The sequence below is a fragment of the Trichogramma pretiosum genome, unplaced genomic scaffold (assembly GCF_000599845.2).
Source record: "Trichogramma pretiosum strain Unisexual culture from Peru unplaced genomic scaffold, Tpre_2.0 scaffold12, whole genome shotgun sequence".
In the NCBI taxonomy this organism is placed as follows: Eukaryota; Metazoa; Arthropoda; class Insecta; order Hymenoptera; family Trichogrammatidae; genus Trichogramma; species Trichogramma pretiosum.
Window position 1 is genome coordinate 944,262 of NW_019641690.1, and position 19,822 is coordinate 964,083.

At 36.8% G+C, this 19,822-nt stretch overlaps 2 protein-coding genes across 3 annotated transcripts; one reads left to right on the forward strand and one right to left on the reverse strand.

Moving 5' to 3' along the window:
- Positions 1 to 1,775: 1,775 nt before the first annotated feature.
- On the forward strand, positions 1,776 to 15,526 carry LOC106649875 (6-phosphofructo-2-kinase/fructose-2,6-bisphosphatase-like). Of its 2 annotated transcripts, none has more exons than XM_014367576.2 (6): positions 1,776 to 2,863; positions 9,814 to 9,984; positions 10,637 to 10,797; positions 11,312 to 11,695; positions 12,884 to 13,153; positions 13,340 to 15,526. In XM_014367576.2, the coding sequence occupies exons 1-6, from the start codon at positions 2,719 to 2,721 to the stop codon at positions 13,766 to 13,768; spliced, it is 1,560 nt and encodes a 519-aa protein (XP_014223062.1). In that variant the 5' UTR covers positions 1,776 to 2,718; the 3' UTR covers positions 13,769 to 15,526. The 2 variants fall into 2 exon arrangements, with proteins under 2 accessions (XP_014223062.1, XP_014223063.1); XM_014367577.2 differs by lacking the exon at positions 1,776 to 2,863 and adding an exon at positions 7,478 to 8,201.
- A 1,041-nt stretch (positions 15,527 to 16,567) lies between these two features.
- LOC106649736 lies at positions 16,568 to 19,743 on the reverse strand. The gene is made up of 6 exons (XM_014367325.2): positions 18,686 to 19,743; positions 17,747 to 17,804; positions 17,579 to 17,644; positions 17,407 to 17,503; positions 17,045 to 17,304; positions 16,568 to 16,959 (listed from the first exon to the last, which is right to left on the reverse strand). The coding sequence occupies exons 2-6, from the start codon at positions 17,762 to 17,764 to the stop codon at positions 16,843 to 16,845; spliced, it is 558 nt and encodes a 185-aa protein (XP_014222811.1). The 5' UTR covers positions 17,765 to 17,804; positions 18,686 to 19,743; the 3' UTR covers positions 16,568 to 16,842.
- Positions 19,744 to 19,822: the final 79 nt, after the last annotated feature.

The following is a 19,822-nucleotide window of genomic DNA, read 5'->3' on the forward strand; positions in this document are numbered from 1 at the left end:
TTTTGAGTAGAGTTTATTTATATTTTTCATAATAATTTTGTTAAATAAATGAAATATTAACTGCCAGATTGGAATGTTTCATATTTTCTTTGATTTTTATATGATTGTTGTACAGTGCATTCAAAATGACTTCTATTTGAATAAATATTTATAAAAAAATGAAGATAGCAATCATTCATCAAATATAAATTGATCTTTTTAATAAAAAGTTTTTGAATTATCATGAATATTTCTGCAAAGTCAGTAGCAATCACTTTTAGTTCTTTTAACAAAGTTAATTTTTTATTTAAATTTATAAAATAACTGAAATTACTGATATAACAACTGCAATTATTATTTTACGTGAATGAGTCTTTAATTCATACTTAATTTAAGTCTTATTGTTTGATGGTTCCTTTATTATTATTTCTAGGCAATCACCACCAAGCTATAGATTATGAAACACTAAAATTTTGGTTCAAGGTTCCTAAAAGTATCAAAAAATCAATTCCGCATTTTGAATTACTGAAGTATCTAAACTGTAAAAATACTCGTAAGTGCAATTAAACTGTTGACTGAGTTGCATTTTCTAAATCAATATTAAAATCATTAATAATCAAATTAATCGTTCACAAAGTCCCCGTGCTCAATTCTTGGATGCCATCAACCTTTGTAAAGTTAATAGATAAATATTTGAACAAACTAAGTTTAAATCAGCTATCTGCAGATGTCGTTATCGGAAAATTGAAATGAGCTTGCGTTAAAACGAGCAGTCACAGAAGTTTGCCTTAAAACCAATTACATTTATAAAATCATGATTTGCCTTGATTTAGATTGGCCGCGATTCTTTTCGTCTTCGTTCAGTTCCAAATTCTTTTCTTTTGTTTATCTTGATGTAATTTTCATCAATCAATATGATTTTTTTCTCAAACATAATTAAGAGTATTGCACTACTAGCTGTTCGGTTTCGTTATGTTATAAAGTACCGTTGCATTGATTGAACTTACATATGAACATTTTTTTCTCCATTTAACAAACGTTTCAAAGGTTCTGAATTTTTGAAATGCGGAAAAACTTTTTTCTGTTTGAGCATAATCTTGGACTTTGAAAGATTAAAAAATCCAAGTTAAATAACATTTTTAAATGTATTTTTTGAGATTATTACTCAATACATGTCCAATGAATTAAGTGGATGCCCAGAAAATAAATAATTAAAGTCTTTCTCTAAGATTTTCAAGCGAATATGCAGAAACCTCAAAAAGCTCGTTTGAAAGTGCAGATGTTTTCCATGATTTCGATACATCCTCTGTACTTGTTGCAATATCATAATTACTGACTCATCTAAAAGTATTGTAAGCTGTAAATACACCTCATATCTATGCGTCTCTTCAGTAATGAGGAGTGATTATAAGAAGCACAACGACGAAAAAGAAATGTATGTAATTAGCTTATGAAATGCAGAACAAGCAGATCTTCAGTACGTACGTGAATAAAATTAATAAGGATTCTTGAAATGTAATGACTAATTTAGCAGCTGAAGAAGTGTAGCAATTTGAAGTTAGTATAAAAATCTTGAAAAAGAAAAAGACTAATGGCTTTCGGTGATTCTAAATAAAAGGTGTATGAAATAATTTAAAATTGTTGCTGAAAGAATCTAAGCTTTTCTAGAGATGGAGTCTGCGCATAACTACGCGTGACAAGCTGAACTTACAATTCGTCAGCTCGATCATAGCCATATCACGACTTGTTTTGCACTTTCCTTTATGCAGCGAGCCTGTAAAACGAATAGCAAAATAGGTAGAGAGAGAGAGAGAGAGAGAGAGACGATGACACGGCACGTGGTCGGATATAGCTGTTCAAGGCTCTATCGAGACGCGTATATGCTGCGGGTCGAAGGCGCAAAACGGAGCAACGTCGCGCCTGGCGCAGACCAGCACGGCTTACGTCTCGCAGCCGGAGCGCGAATCAACGATCGAGTATCATATATAAAGTCGAGAGTAGGCACATGCCCGTTTCGACTGGCGGACTTTCGGAGCGGCAAGTCAGTACACGAGAGCTCTCCGCGGTGCTGCAGCTCGCTTATAGTAGTGGCCGCCGCGCGACACGATCGGAAACGACGACTAGTAGCAATTCGACTAGAGAGTGCACAATCGCGCTTATATCTATACACTGTACGGGAAAAAGAACTAACGATCTGCTGCTGGCGTTCGGTCATTGGTGATTCGACTCGATCGGGGCACGTACATGCACACTCTCTCTCAGGGACTCGTATAAGACAGCTCTCGTATCTATACTCGGATCGCGATATTACGCTCGTGTGCGTCGCTCGTCGCGCATGTAAACATTATGTAAACCTCTGCAAGACACTCCGGACTCGTGCTTCAAGGAGGGACGTTCGACTGGACATGATAATATCGCCGTGAACTACAAGTGCTCGACGAGCTGCCAAGAGTCGGCTCGGGACAATCGTTTTTTAAGCCTCTTGGTGCGGTACGTGCAGTGCGAAGCTCGCAAACTGGCTCCGGAAGTGAGGATCAAGCAGATTGGAATGAGGGAGGACCTGCTCTCGATAATACGTCACACCAGCAGCGATCACTTTTCGGAAAAGCTCTAGCGGTTGCTCCACAGCAGCTGGGATTATCGAGCTGGATCGCAATCAGTAAAGTAGCCCCCCGTGTAATCCAACGAGAGAGCATATAGTGCAGCTCGTGCACCTCTATCTAGGACCAATTTGCTGCTATGCCTTGGGTGGCCGCCTGTATCAGTCTGCTGGCCGAGCCTCTGCTTAGCTACTGTCTCACCGTGCGCGATTTCGCCTTGCAAGCTGGCATTCTGCATCCCCAGGTCTCGCAATCGCTTATCTCATCCGTCATGGACGCCCAAGGTATGTACGGCATTTTTAAATGTACCAATGATCCATGTTATACCTGTGCGTCTATCTATCTTTGACTCGCGTCGGCGACTTTACGCTTCTTGCTGCTGCACCCCCACCCCCGTTGACCTAGTTATTTCTCATCTATACCTAGTCTATACCTCATGTACCTCTTGTTTTCATTATCTCAATATATTCGATTATTTGTCCCTTTCCCGTTTTGCGAACCCTCGAAAATGTGCATAGCTGAAAAACCAGTTCGTGTTCATTGTTATTTCTTTTTTTACCGCAACTACTCGGTCTTGCGTGTTTTTTTTACTCGCTCTCTCTGTCTCTCACTGACTCGCATTTATGCGCCGATGAATCTATCCTCGTGCGCGCGAGTCTACCGTCTAACAACGTCACTGGCTGCAAGATTATTTTCCTTGTTTTGTCGCGAAGAAATGTTTACCTGTCGCAACACTCGCACTTCTCTCGCATTACATTACCGCTTTTTTTTATCTCCTTACGCGATCTTATTATCTGCTTATTCAATTACAATTATCGCATCTCTAGACATTAAATACCTTATATACGATCTATCTTTTGCATAATCTAAGTAGTCCATTCAATCGTCTTTAGTTTATAAAAATTAAATATTTTAAATGCATGAGAAAAGCGTAATATGTTTTAAAAATAAAATCAACGTGCAAGTGATTAAATTTAGAGCTAACGTCGAGTTCTCTGTCAATTTATATTTTGGTATGATTTTGGTACTGTAAAACGTGATCCTGGAAACAGGCCCGAAACCACTCCAAATATTGCGTCAGATTAAAATTTTCGAGTCGTTGCGTTTCAGTATCCATTGAGACTCGAGAGGTCGGGACTCGGATAGCAAGCGAGAACTGGAAAGTCTTTGCGCAAGCGCATGACTTTTCAAGGGTATACAGCAGTATGCTATTTTAGAACTATGCAGTACTTGTATACACTGCTCCAGTATACTATTGGGAACAGTAAAATTCGTTGAAATTTTAATTCTCAACCCTTGCTCTCGAACAAGCCTTGAAGAAAAAATCTCGAGTATTGATTTGCAAACTCGCTCTTGAAACGCAGATAAGCTCTTCGTTTATACATTTATTATTTTTTTAACCGTACGCTCAGAGTGACAGATATGCCAATGCAAGATATTCTTTCATCTTCATTACACATGCGATGATTGATTTTTTGACATCCTTAATCTAACTGGAAGTATACGTTCGATAGCAACATATATTATACGTACATCTTTATGTGTATGATCAATCTTCACTTTCTAAGATTTGAATTTTAAACGTAATACACATGCATATAGAAGTATACTTTGCCCTAAAATTTTTCTAACTTCAATTTACCGCTCATCAAAAACCGCTCATGCTTGATGTTGATGAAAAAAATGTTTGTACAACAATATGTATCGATGAGATTGAAGTTAAATAAACGTCAATATCGTTAATGAACTTGTTTGCTTCAATTTTAATCTGATATTTAATGGACAGTCTTTTTCGAAGAAAAAAATTGGTCTGCAATAAATATCCATTTAAAGTATAAGAAGTTGAAGAGAAAAAAATTGAAAATTTATTAGCCTTAATAAAATAATTTTATAAGTTTGAGATTAGATTCAATAAAATTTCTACGTAATAATTATTAAAAGCTTGATAATTTTTTTAAATTTTTTCCCAAGAAATCTGGCACTTTTTGTATCGTTTCGTTTATTTAAATAAATTATTTATGATTATTCCCTTATGCAATGATATACGATGCTCGTATTACATTCTTATTAACTACAGTTTAAAAATTGAACGCTTAAAACTTCGTAAACATTTTTTTTAATGAAGACGTCATTCATTTTTAATTGTAATCAATTTGTTCGCACACTTCGTTTATTTCACAATTCTACAAATTTCTTATTTTACTCATAAATGGTTTCTTGAAAATGTCTTAAGTAGTTCTCATTGAAACAACGAAATGGAAGTACGCATTTATATTATTTTTTACAAAACTTCAAGAACAGTACTTAACTTTCATAAAATTTTTATTTTTTATGCACGTAATAGCAGTAGCAGTTATTAATATTTACTTCACCAGATTCGTGACTTCGATAGTGAATTAAAAATTTCAACTCACGATTCTTATTTATAAACAAACTGTCTCATGTTAATAAAATAAATTTTATGCAGTAAGATGTTTCAGAACAAAGTTGAACTGCTATGCATTCATAAACACACTTGATGAATTTTATGAAAATATTTGAAGTACATGATGCGCGAATTAATTTCTTTGAGATTTTTTTCACGAATAATTTACATCAAACATTTTCTGTCATTACTAAAAAAATGTTAATTTATGATAAATAATTTTTCTTTCGTTAATAAATAATTCTTCATGCGAAACATCAATATAAATGCATAACTGATTTCTTGCATAATTTGAAACTCTTATCAAATTCTCTACAATCGGTTGTGCAGGAAATCTGAAAAAATATTCACGCAAGCCAAATGATTTATCTGTTGCTAAAATTTAATAAATATCTTTGTGCGATACTTTAAATGCATGTTCTGGTTTAAATTTATGTACGAAAAAAATCAATTAGATGTTCTTTAATTAGTCAATGAGTAAATATAGTAGTTGAGATTTACAATACCCTATCAGAAGTGTACGCTCATATAAGTGTGAATGTCAAAAAGATTAAACTCAAATTGTTTTTAAAACGTCAGAATTTCAATAATATTTTACAGTATCTTACTGTCCTCAACCTCATATAAATTTTTTTCTTTTATTGATAAATAAAGTACTGTGAATATAAATGTATACTATCGGTTCAATTTCATTACTCAAAGAAGCGATAAAAGATTGTTACATAATTTTTTATAGTTTGCCAATCAAGGCAGTAAAATTCATTTCTGAGCTATTCGGTGTATACTATAATAGAAAATCATATTACAGCTTCTAATGTTGAAATAAAGTTTATAATTAATTGAAAACCCAAACGTAAACAAGCATTTTACAAAATAACTTATCTTTAGTGAGATTTTCAAGTGTTTTGTTGGTTATTTTTTTATTTTATTCTATATTCTTGTTCTATATCGAAGGTCGTTAATTTCACCATCAATTATAGATTGTATTTATTTGATTTGAAAAACAGCGATAAGTTATCAATTAAATAGTGTTGTGACTCCTTTTTAGCCTGTTTTATAGTAATGTATCAATTATACTGTTAACATTCGCGAGGAAACTATCCATCGAGGAATTAATTTGCATGGAAATGACGTTGAAGATTAAAGAAAAAAAAAATTGACCTGATGTCTTCGAAACCTTGATCGCGTAAATATATGCATATAAATTTATTGAACATATGTAGCGCAAATAATTTTTCTAGTCAGAAGTCGAGACGTGACGCGTATTTTAGTAGATCATGCATGCAGCGAATGATAACGATTCGATACTTACTATTTTCCTACGTCATAGAAATTTCTAATAAGATCCATGATATGAATATTTTCCACTTGTCAAGATTCGCCACGTGTGATGCGAGAAACATACTGATGTGATAAATCGAAAAATCGAAGTAGATAGTTTTCCTGCATAACAGTTTCACAAGTAGCCGAAATTTCTTCTCCCATGTAATACACGACCGAGTAAGTCCGACGGCTTATCAATCGAGCGATAGTTCAGAAATAACTTTTTCGTCCTCCCGTGTAAAGCTCGCAATAATAGTCTTAGAAGTTTAGAAGCGAGAATATTTGACACAATAATATGTGAAATTCCCATGACGAATCTAAGGCGAGAGCCGATGTTCAATAAGTGGCAACCCGCAACAGCTTGTCGAAGCAGTATATGTAATGCGGGTAAGCAAGTTTTGAAGAAAGAAGTCTTTGAAAGTTCGGGCGCGATGCATCAGTGGAAAACTTTCGATATTCCTATTATTCAACGCTCGCATTAAGGCAAAAATGAAAAAAACAGGAAACCAGCCGTGCAGTCTGCTCTGTCTTATTATACCGTGCGCGAAGAGTACAATCATATTATGCGATTCCCAGCAAAAGCTTCGTGCTTGCCTATATACATGCACAAGTATGTCAGAGTTTATACATTTATATCTGTGCATTAGATTGAGATGAAGAAACTCCGCAAACTCGGGTTTCTTTTTCTTCGTATAATTTGGTAATCTCGCTGTATCAACGGCCGCACTCGAGAGACAGCTTATATTTTATCCTGACTCTGGAGTGTTAGACGACTTACTTTTCTTCTTCAATAATATTCTTGCTATGCTTTTTGAAACTTATTTACAGACATGTCTAATCAAATTCAATTTTGACAAAATTGATGACTTAATTACAGCTTCGAGAATAACGTGGTCTCAACAATTTGTAACGCAAGTGCAATAGCAGTAATTGTGTAATAATTCTCACGTTTGTGCAAAATTTAGCATTAATTTGTGTCTCTTTCCAAGTGAGAGTTTACAAAGTAATGTGCTTACGAGGTGACTAATTCATTTCATGTGTATTTGAAGATTTTAAAAATAGAAATTATTTTTCCCGCTTGAATATCCATGAAATAATATAATAAAAGTAAAGCAAATTAATGATGAGCTTGGTATAAAAAATTGTTATTAATAGCCTAGTCGAATCTATAAAAAATGGTGCACATCGTAGACTTCGAGCAGTGGTACTCGAGCTTGGCATTTAATCTGTTTCATCGATTACTCCGCTGCTCAAGCTCGAAAGCGAGTTTCCGAGCCGAGAGGTGTTTTTGTTTTTTCAACTCTAGTGACGTTGCTTCCGAACAAGTCTGAAATTGTTGTTATCCTCGAGTCTCTCGGGTACACGAGTAAACAGAGGTGCAGAATATCTGCTACTGCTGCTGCTGCTGCACTCCTCGTCTATAAGTCAGTGCGACTAGCACGACGATCGCGTCCGAGTTCGCAAATACTTGTACGGCTTGCATTACGTGCGATGTACGCATCGCAGCGGTCTAAATATAAGGTCATAGAGAGGCGCACGCGTCGCTTCAGTTAGCGATTAACTATCGCACTCATCAGACTGTATAGTGCCAATTTTTACATCTACCCACAGCTCACACGTATTATACATGTATCGGTCAGCGACAAAAAGTGACCCATCAAGGCTCTTATATGTTCACGTAGCGCATCTGAGATTTTCCAAGGAGTTCTTTTGAATTTTCTCGAGTGACCCGCGTTATATCGCGTCGGTAATTACGGCGCAGCAAGAGGAATTACAGCAACAGCAACGACAACTCATTTGCATTTTGCTTCGTGATTATCTCACGAGACAGGCAATCGTTGGGAACAATTCGATCCTCGACATGTGTCACATCGGTAAGAGATTTTCTCGTTTTTTTTTTTGTTACATCAATTGAAATGTCACCGACTGTATTAGATCATGTATTAACGGATTGATAATACTCGGCTCTGACGTAATATTTCGAAATAGTTGGAGATTTCTTTTTGAAGAAGTATGTCGTTGCCGATTTACCAAGCATTCACGTGTATGTGAGCTTTGCGCGATCAAACTATCGCTTTTTTTGCGAGTCAAGCGGTCATTGCGTGTTAATCACGTGCAAGTAGTTCATATTGATTTTCACATTACGTACAAAATTGCTGACGACGACTCTTTCAAATTCACAAAAATTGTAAAAGTTTCAAGTGAAATAAAATGACGTTTCTTATTCGTTTTACATTGTTCAAGTTACATTAGGCGTTGTATGCAATTTTTTACTATTGCTTTTATTTACTTCTATTTTATTTTCTTTCACATTATCAAATTGATTTATTTGACACCTTTTGATAAAAATTGAAGTGAGACATAAATTATTATTTACAAAGCTTTTTTATGTCTTTGTTGAGTGCGAGATCATTCACGAAGCGACAGTATAACTAAGTGCCGCGACGATTACAGCCAAATGCGCTGCTATTTTTGAGGCGTAAATCTGCACTTGGCCTTAAGTCAAACTGAAGTTTTTGGATATTCGCAATCCTTCTTGAGAGATACGAAGAGTCACTTTAGTGACAGTTGCAAAATTGAGTAGTTCAATATTTTAAATGATGATTATTCTCCAACAGTTATATTTACCATGCGTCAAACAAAAGTTTATGAAGCTTCCCGTGATTCATTTATTTTCATAACTTACAACTGATCCGCATCGAGCGTAATGCGATGTTGATTTGACATTATATTTAAATGCAAAGAGTCGACAGCCGAGAGATATTGTTAAAGGTATATATTTAGCATAAAAACAGAGCTTATACTCGTTCTCACAAAATAAAGAGATCATTTCTATTTGCGAGGTAACGAAACTAAATGATGACATAAGTACGAAACGCAGCATCGTTAGAAATTTTGCACTATTATATGCGCACAAGCTGTTGCAGCTCGCTAAAACTTTGTCAAAGGGCATTAAGATTCACTCAATTTGATTAATACCCCTTTTTTTTGTCAAGCCCCTGCCCGATTCATTGCCGCGAAAGCGTATATAAAAGCACGTAAAAATCCATTGCGAAGTTTTTGACCCTTACGGTCGAGTTATAATGATAATAAAAAGAAGTCTCGAATGGGCGAAATGCATCACGAGGTAGCCCGAGAGTCCAAATAAAGTCTTGAGAACTAGAATGAGAGGTGCAAATGTCGCAAAGAGGAGTCAGGAGAGTCGTAGTATATTCGCAGATGCAAAGTAGCCTATTGCGGCAGTGAGCGAGAGAAGAAACTTTAGATGCGCTCATAATTTTCGCAATTTCAAGTCTCTCTCTCTATCTCCCTAACGTATTCGCTTGCAGTCGTAAAAATGTAAAAGCACAGCATGATGCGTATTATATATTCATTCGCAATATAAAATCTGCCGCTGGAGCGCCGAGTTTAAAATAATAATATTTGGCATTGTTTATAAAGAAGCCAACATCAACATCAACATTACAATGATTTATCGTTTTGCAGAAGCTTCGCAAGATAAGTCCGTGAGGAGCCCCGTCGTGTCGGGAGTGTCCAAGCCCCCACGCAAGTTCGCCGGGGTCGTCATCGTCACTACAGGCTTGCCCGCCACAGGAAAAAGCCAAGTAGCTCATTGTCTTCGACGAAGACTCAACTGGAATGGCGAATCTGCCAAAGGTAAGCGTTTTTTGATTCTTTCTTTCATTTTTTGACCACCGATTGAATTATTCCATATACCGAATTCATATAGAAATGAATAAAAATATACATGTAAGCTTTTGTGAGGTGACTGTATCGCGATAGGTATAAGCTCAATTGATTCGGTTTCGGTCGCGCAGCTATATGTGGGTATATCAAAAGCAATAGTCAACACGATCGCGTGACACTTTCACAGTCCGTAACTCGCACAATCAATTTTACGCGGCTGGCTTCGCGCATACGAGCAGAATTTCAATCGAACCTGTATGCAACAATTCAACTATATTCGCATATTTTTCGGGTATTCTACACAAATCGATAAAAGCTGCGTTTTGATAACTCGGTGGCATTCACGCGCGCGACGAATTTCCGATAAACAAGCTGCGAGACGGGTTTTGACGAGCTAAACTAATGGTCGGCGGTGGCGAGTATATATACAGCCATTCACGACCGAGCCACGTTTATTGACCTCACCGAGAGAATTGATTTGCCCCTAATGCAGATTCAATCTATTTTAATGCGCCTAGCCGCGTCCATTGCCTAGCCATGTGCTATTTAGACGCGGCAGCTTTTCGGTGCATATATATATCCGGCACACATACTGAAGCGAGCTTTCAACTTGTTGTTGCAGTGATGCGTGTCAGCGACTACCGGAGAAAACGGCAGGAACCGTACATATCCAATGGAATTTTTCGCCCGGATCACGAAGCCTCATCGGCTCTACTCGATCTTGCTCAGCAAGACGCGATGCAAGACTGCGCCTCATGGCTCGCCGCTGGAAATACCATCGCTGTACGTATCGAAAAATCTACTTGTTCTAAAAATAACTCAACTTGGGCATCGCGTTTTTTCAATATATCATTTGCGTTCGACGCTGCAATTAATGTCACGCCAGAAAAAATATAAAGTTCAGTTCTTTGTTTTGACCATCTCTCGAGGTTTCGTGAAAAGATATAGATATAAAGATACATGTAAACGAATATGAAGGCTTGCAAATAATTGGCAGCCTGTTCGCGGTATGCATTTAGTTATATCTATCGTATAGACGTTTATATAGATGGTCATTTGCAAGCTGGTGAAGCAATCGCAAATTTAAGCGGCCTCTGTCGATAAACAAATAACAAGTATTGAACAGCCTTTTCAAATGATATGTCAACGATCAAATATCGCGCGCGTGTCAATACTGCAAACGACAATTCGGACTCTGTAAATTCTGTCCAACTGCGAATAGCTCGTTCCCGATCGGGCTCAATTCTGCTCATTTATGCTTCATAATAACGATTAATTTTCGATATTTCGGGTAAAGATTTTGGACGCGGCCCTGGTCACGCGAAAGCAGCGCGCCGAGGTCTACGAATACTTCTCGGGACAGTTGCACTACCGCGTGCTGTTCGTCGAGTGCGTCTGCGAGGACGAGGCGCTGATCGAGGCCAACTGCCGGGAAATCCTGCGCTACAGCCAGGACTACAAGAACGTCCAGGTGGCCGTGGGCCTGGAGGAGCTGCGCCTCAAGATCGCCTACTATCGCCAGCTGCACCAGCCCATGGACGAGCCGTACTATCCGCGCATACGCCTCGACACGGCCAGCATGGAGATGAGCGCCATCAAGCTCTCGGGCCACATCGAGACCACCGTACTCGGCTACCTCGGTGGACTCTCGCTCAAACCGCACACCCTCTACTTCTCCAGGGTAAGTCGAGAGCCTCTCCCTCAAAGTCCTATACACGCTATACGACGTCGTTAAACGTAAGATGCTCGATATCGAGAATTGACGTCACGCCTCGCTTTGAAAAGTAAATATGAAATGGCAAATACAGCTGTCGCAAATACAGAGTCTATTTTCATTTATCAGGCCTTTTATTTACTTTTTATTTTTTCCATTAATTGTGCTAATTAAAAGACTACTTAAATGCCGACTCTTTTAATCATCCAATTTTATCACGTCAAACTCGTTATATCATATATTATTTATAGGATCTCTTCAAAAGTTAATTATCTTTGTAATTTATGCATTGTAATTACTTTTACGGTTTTTAAATAAAACATTATTATTATACACATTTTGATGACATTTGATAGATCGTTTTTGAACAAAATTTTTGAACAACGTCGTAAATGTTTATTTTCAATTTGATAAAACGATTAAGATTGAGTCATATGAACTGTAAGCATAATGAAAGAAACTTGTGACTTATACGCATCATGACTGTAAATATAAAAATAAATGCATGTGAATAAAAAATGCTCGCTCGGATGTAAATCCAAGATTTCATTTATGATATACAGAGCACGTAATAAGTAACGCACGTCAGTGGCAAGGCGTAATGTAGAGCTTGTACTATATTATAAGCTATTACCTCGCTCGAGTGCAGCTTCGTTATCATTTCTCTCTCTCTCTCTCTTGCGTTTGGAAAAATGACGCCTCGAGTCAGCTCTACTCGACTATACAGCTCGGGCGAGCGATTTATCGAATCGAAAGCTCGCGGCATTTTTCTTCGTGCCGCTATGTAAAGGCCAGAGCACGAGTACAGCGCGTTGCACGCTACACTCGTTTTTGTAAATGGTCGACGGTGGATCATTTGCAGTGGGATGTCTTCTTGGGGCCGATGCTCTTACAAGCGCATAAATATATTTGCGAGCACGAAAACCTTCAACGCGGAACGTCGTTCATTTTTTATGCTAATCCCATTGGACTAGACTTTTCAAGCTACATTTGCCAACGAGAAAATCTATAGGATTTATCTTGTCGGCTTCAATCGCTCATTCAATTCGTAACTCGTGATGCGCGAGTTGTCAAATTTTTTTATGCGAATCCAAAAATATAAAAAGACACTACTCAGGTGTTAAACGTTTGGTTCTTGTTGTTTGTTGCGAGCAGCACGGAGAGAGCGAGTTCAATGTGCTGGGCAAGATCGGCGGAGACGCCGTACTGAGCGCCCGTGGCGAACGCTACGCCCAGGCCTTGGCCAGTAAGATCAACTCGATGCACATACCGGATCTGCGAGTTCTGACCAGCCGACTGCGTCGAACCATCGCCACGGCTCGCGGCATCGAGGCCTCCCAGGAGCACGTGGCCGCCCTCAACGAGCTCTACGCCGGCGTCTGCGAGGGCCTGTCCTACGAGGAGATGCAAGAAAAGTATCCACAGGTGTGTATATCCAAATGAACGAAAATTTAACACGCACAAAGTAAATTTATCGCGACTACAATTAATTCGATGCGGATCCATGAAAATGTTCGTGCTATATCGATGTGCAATTAGTACCGATCAGTGGATACTTAAAAGTGATAGATGGGAAAAGCACTGACGATCGGTTTACGACTTTCGTTTCAGGAGTTCGCGTGGCGCGACCAGGACAAGCTTCGCTACCGATACCCGTGGGGCGAGAGCTACGTCGACACGATGAAACGCGTCGAGCCGGTGCTCGTGGAGCTGCAGCAGTCGAGCAACGTCCTCGTGATCTCGCACCAGGCCATACTGCGCTGCATAATCGGCTACTTCTGCGACAAGCTGCCCGAGGAGCTGCCCTACGAGGAGGTGCCCCTGCACACCATCATCCGGCTGAGCAGTCAGGGCTTCGGCTACAAGCTCGAGTTCATCAAGATGGGCATCGAGTGCGTCAACACGATGCGCCAGAAGCCGCAGAACTGCAGCGCCACGCGCACCGCCGCCGACGCGCTCATCACTGTGCCGGCACACTACGACATTCCCGATCCCTGGCGCAATCCCGGCTCCGGCCCGACTCTCGTCCAGCAGCACTGAGTGCAGGAGGAGGACACGCCAGCCCGGCTCTCCGCTTCCGAGACCCGATGATTTTTTCTTCTCTTTCTTCCTCCTTGCCTTGTGCCTCAATTACCCTCGAGTCCAACTTGTACTTTCTCTATTTTTATTCTGACTCGCTCAAAAGTAACGACTTGCCAAACCTGACGGCCTTCTTGCGATCGACATTTATCAATCATTTGCTTTTGCCTTCTGGCTCTTCTCTTTTCCGTTAAAAAGTTTTTCTCGACTTTTACTTAAAACTTTCAAACCAACGGGTCTAGGAATTCTCTCGAGTTTTTTTTTCCCCGAATGCTAAATTTCAAAACAGCCTCGAAGCGTGAAACCCTCCGAGAAAAAAATTATTCAATCAATGCTCAATTGTAAATAGTCTATTCGTGTAAACAATTGTTGAAATATTTTCAAACTATCTATAGATATTACAAGTTTATATAATAATTGTTGGCTCTGCCGATCTTTTAATGGAATTAACGCTAGATGGGAAACCTTAACCGCGAGCCTCGATTATTTTTCAAAGTTTTAACTATGCGTTCAATTGTGATGCAATCGTGTTGTATTACATACAATCGAGACAACATTTCAAAAACAACTCGTATTGTTAACTTTAGGCTAAGGACATTATAAACATGAATACAAATTGTACGTAATTTTAGAAAATTGTTAAAAAAAATTATGTAGCAAGTTTTGACAAACATCACTGAAAATAGGATTGATTCTTAATCCAACGAAATTCATAATACGGATAACTAAATTATAAGCAATTTCTAGTATACATTGATGGAAGAGCTTTGTAGAACAAAATTAATACAATGTATATTAGATCGTTATTTTTTCGCCAAATTATGAACAAGTTCTACAAATTGAGAGTTCAACTAATCGTATTTATCAGATAGACGCGGTTTCTAAAAATTTTCTCAAATTTTAAAAGAACTTAAAATGCAACGGAATGATGAAAACTTTAATATATTTGACCGTAGTAAAACAAAAAAATCTTTCATATGTTTGTAAACATAAGCGCTCAAAATCTAATTTAGTGCGTAACTTGTATTTATTTGTATAACTGAGTACCTGGTATTAAAAAGTATTCAAATTTGTAGCGTTTGTAATCGCTACAATTTGTTTATATGAATGAGTAACTGTTATTAAAGAGTATTCAAGTTTGTAGTGTTTATAATCGAATATAAGAATCATATTTTATTTTTAGTACAGCATAAACACGCATAATTGTTAAAGCCAAACGAATCTTGTGAGTAGTTAAAGGCTACCTTAAATAAATATTTTTTTATTAAGATTAAAAATATAGAAAAGTTAAGAAAAGTAGGCATCTTATGAGTTGCAAAACTTCTATAAATTTTTTTTATTATTATGTCATATTTTTTATAGGACATCATTATTTTATTTATAATAATTCTACTGTTGAAGAAAGCATTGATACTCACTTTTACGTGACTATCACACATACTTATTCGTGCAAAGAAGAAAAGTGAATGAATAATGTAACTGACAAGATTGATTTTTTATTTGTCAAGGATAACATACTTGTTGATGACTTGAGTTGTATCGTTGAACGGAAAATGTATAATTAAGTTACATAGTCATAATGTGAATTTTTTATTATGAAATTACCAATAGATATTTTTTTATAAAATTTTATTATGTACAATTTATTCTTTACCTTTGACTATTCCTAACAAATTTACAAAATTATTTATCCTAATAAAATCTTAAAATTTAATTTAATTTTTGGAATATAAATTTCTCGAATGATTTCCTTATTTTATAGAATTTCTTAAATTTATTTTTAATGTATAATTATAGAGCATATAGTGGACGTATTGTCATCTTTGTGATAAAATAGATCAATTAATTACTATTAATAATTTTGATTGATTTTACTAAATTTTTTGTTTGTTTTCTATATGCTTATCAAGTAATAGATTAGATAAACGAATAAGTATCAAAATTTTATCAATCTTTCAATTACCGTAATATTATAATTTAACTTTATTTTATTTAAGTGTGTTTGATAAATATTAAAAAGTACATTAAAAAATGATTAAAAATTAGTCTATATTTTACCCTCATAGAAATTAAATTATGAATTTTAATTGAAAGTACTACAACTATTTTTTCATTTATTATTATTTAAATGTATAATACATGTGTAATACTAATAACAATTTTTCAAAATCCGTGTGAATACTTAAAATTATTGAAACATAAACTAATGCTTATTACAAAAAATCAATTAAATCATCAAATTATTTTATACCACTTTGTATTATGAAACAATTGGTTCAAATTATTAGTAGATATTTAAATTCAGATATTCAATTCATACTGGAATTTGTCAATACTTTATTTTATTCTTTGAGATATCATTAAAATTACTTGAAAATGATTAATAATAATAATGAATAATAATAATAATAATAACGATTATTATAATCGCACTAATATAATTATGATTAATGACTAGAGACTCCATCCACCTGCGCCAAAAAGCAAACACGTGACTTTTGCATTTTTCAAGTTTGGTATTTTGATAACAAATATATTGCATTACACAAAAATAATGTTATTCGATTATTTGGCAAAGGCTATGATCATAAATGTTAAATGCAATACATCAGTTAAAGTCTCAGGTAAACTGGTAAAATGATTTTACAAACGAATATTACTTTTTTATTACAACAAAGTTTTTTATCACTTTGGAAAATACTTTTTGGAATTTTAAAGGAAATGCTTTTTTTATTTATAAAAAAAAGTATGAAATTTACACTCAATTATCAATTAGCTTGTTTAGCTATGATCACACAGAAAATTTGCATGAAGAATTCAAATACGATTATCTGTTTATTTAACAGTTTTTAATTAAATAACACGGACGAGAAAATGTAAACTAAAATGTTTACCTGAGATTTTATACGCATAATTCACTAAACAGTGAACGCCCCTTTAATTGACTAGAATGAAAGTTACTCGAATACAGCTGAAATTTTTCGATGTTAAATACGGACAGTTGAAGGTAGTGTAATGTTACACGGAACGGTTACTTATTCAGCCATAAGGTGAGCCGCGTAGTCTCTCTGTTTGATTGCCAGGTGCAGGTCGAGAGCTCGTATAGTCTGTGCTCTCGCATCAAAATCCACAACTTCACCGTCGTATTTATCCTAAGGTAGTTAAAATTATTTTTTTTACTTCAAAAGTTCATGCACATTACATTATTGTTAATTGTTTAGATGTTCTAAAATTTACCTTTGGATCCAGATGAGAGGGGCCTGAATCGTCAAAAATTGGACTGTCGATATTTTTCAAAAAGTTTGCAGTAACGATTCGACAATATTCGAAGCCTAACAGTTCTCCGGGTTTGAATTCTTTTGGCGGATCAAATTTTGAAGTTGAACCCATTAAAGTTGTCAGTGGATTTTTCGAGTTACCGGGCAGGTCACCGAACACCTCCGTTAAAACTTCCTTTGTTACATCTTCGTCGTCGTCGTCGTCGTCGTCAAAGTTTTCTGTTAGAAAACAGGGTGCAAAAATATCAAATTTTAATGTCAAGATTAAAATAATATTCTTTAAAGATTTTCCCAAATTATTCACGAAGAATTATAAATTACCTAAATCATCGTCAGAATCATAGTCATCGTAAATTTGCTTTTGTAATTCTTCTATACGCTCTAAAGCCAGAAGACAGTAATCAAAATGATTTATATTCTAAAAAATATTGAAAATGTTATAAATTAATATGAATTGTTGAAGATGACATGGGTTAACAATTACAAGACGTACCGGTGAATTTTCGTCATTTTCGATTGCTTTCGGTCTTTTAGAATCATTAGTTTGTAGATCTAAGCCCTGTAAAATTCAAATAGAATTGAAGCAAAATGTCCCGAGGCAAAAGAGACGGTGAAAATATGATGCATATTTAATTGATATTAAACGTGCCATTGAACTTACCGACAACGACCTCTTCATCGTCGCGAATTGTCACCAGTCGCCTCGTCCCGATAGAGTGCTACAACAAATAATAGGCGGCAATGTTACTAAACTCTTATAGTATATTTTATACAATTTGCGGCTTCTAGAATTTCAGCCCTCAGCGCTTTCGAAAAGCCAAGCGTGTATCAGGTGGAAAGTTTAAAATCAAATTGAATTTCCATCGATGCGGTCGATTTTAGAGGAAAACGCGGCGAAACCACGCAAACGCTTGTATTCTCTGTTCAGTATGCATGCACGCGCACGAGTGTACCTAAATTTATATATATAAATGCATACATTGAAACGCACGTACGAATCCGGATCGTATACTCTTCCTCTCTTTTCCTCAAATATCGCGAGTTTCGATTCGCGCGTCAGGAAGCTCTACTATATGAATTTATCGAGCCACTCGGCAGCGATAGCTTTCATTTGATAACTTTTATCTGTTTACGTTTTTTTTCGTTTTTTTTTTTTTTTGTTGACAGGGATGCCTCGAATATTTTGTGTATCGATATATTGCCTCGACAATACTCAAAGCTAATTGAAGCAGGCCCTTGCAGCGGATAAATTATTGCTCTTGTTTTCCTGCAATGAGTTATCCGCTTTTTTCACGACGTTTTGCCAGCTTTATCGATTGAATTCACGCGTAAATTGCGCGTTGATTTTTCGAGCATAGGGTGACTACTAACCCAATAAATGGACGGGCTTCCAGTAGATGAACGATTGCTCGTTTTCATGATTATTACAATTCATGTTTAATAATTGTATATTTATTTTCAAATATATATTGTGAGTTTATAAAGCAGTTACGATCGTTGATTATATCATAAATTAATATCTACTCGAAGCCTGTTTATCTGCCGAGTTCGCGTTAAAATATTTTGAAAGGTACAAAATAATAGAATAATGTAAACTTACCAGGTCGTCAGCCGACTGGCAATCCACCCCTTTGAAAGGGCATAAATGACTCTGAAAAAAACAGCACAACACAATCCGATGACACTCGCGCACTGTTCGATGCAGTAGTCAAATTTCTCTACGCTATCGCACTCGGAGATTAGCAAAATAAGCGAGTTTCAGGTAATAGCAAGTAAAAAAAAAGGCAAAATAAGGAGCCTCGGTAGGAAGGACCGTAGACAGCCGGTTTATGTGGCAAAGATTGTACTACCGGGGGTGCTGTTACTTTTACGCGGCGTATGCCCGTCGCGTGGCTGCGGTCCCCACCTCTGGGCCGGAGCAGCTGCACGTATTCTCTCTATATCTAGAAAGCGTGCCGGTGCCTGCGGACGACTGCGGCGACGGCTGCTGCTGTTCTTCGCGCTCTTACACACACACACACGCAGGCACGCACGCACACAAAATGCTCCAAACTAAACTTTCAGGACTCATAATGCTTACTTAGGTATATGTTTGCGTATTACAACTGCTCGTTTGCTTGCACGCACGCGACTTCGGAGTCCTTTGCGAGGCACGAGGCTCGATCCTTGCGCATTTCTAACGTGTGGCCTCTTTTTATTTTTATTTCAAGGACAATAGCAAAATAAAGCAATGATTAAAATATGCTACTTGCCGAGGATCGCAATGTAATATTTGTATTAAAAATTAAAAGAATGAAAGACTCGGTGTTTACATTATTATATCCTCCTCCTCTTCGTATACTCGGTTTTATTCAAGCATCTGTACGCGTAGGTATATATATACAAGATTATCAGAATCCGCCGAACATCTGCCACTCACGCCTGGCCAGAAGCAGCAGCCGCCTTGTTTCGGTTTCGTCATGACGCGGTTCTGCACACCGGGCCTCTATCCATCTTCGTTTTTCTTGTATTCCACATTTGCAGACTGCTTTCATGCCTAACAAATGCCTACGTCTTTCAGCTGCAGAAAGTTTTAATAACGGAAATAAGTTATTTTTACACGTATTTTTATCGATATACCAACAGGTCGATTTATGTTACAAATATGAACGCTAAAACAGGTACATATGAGTACAGTCGGTATGTACGCTTCACGTCCATGTGATTTCATTGTCTCTAACTATTATACTTAAGTTTA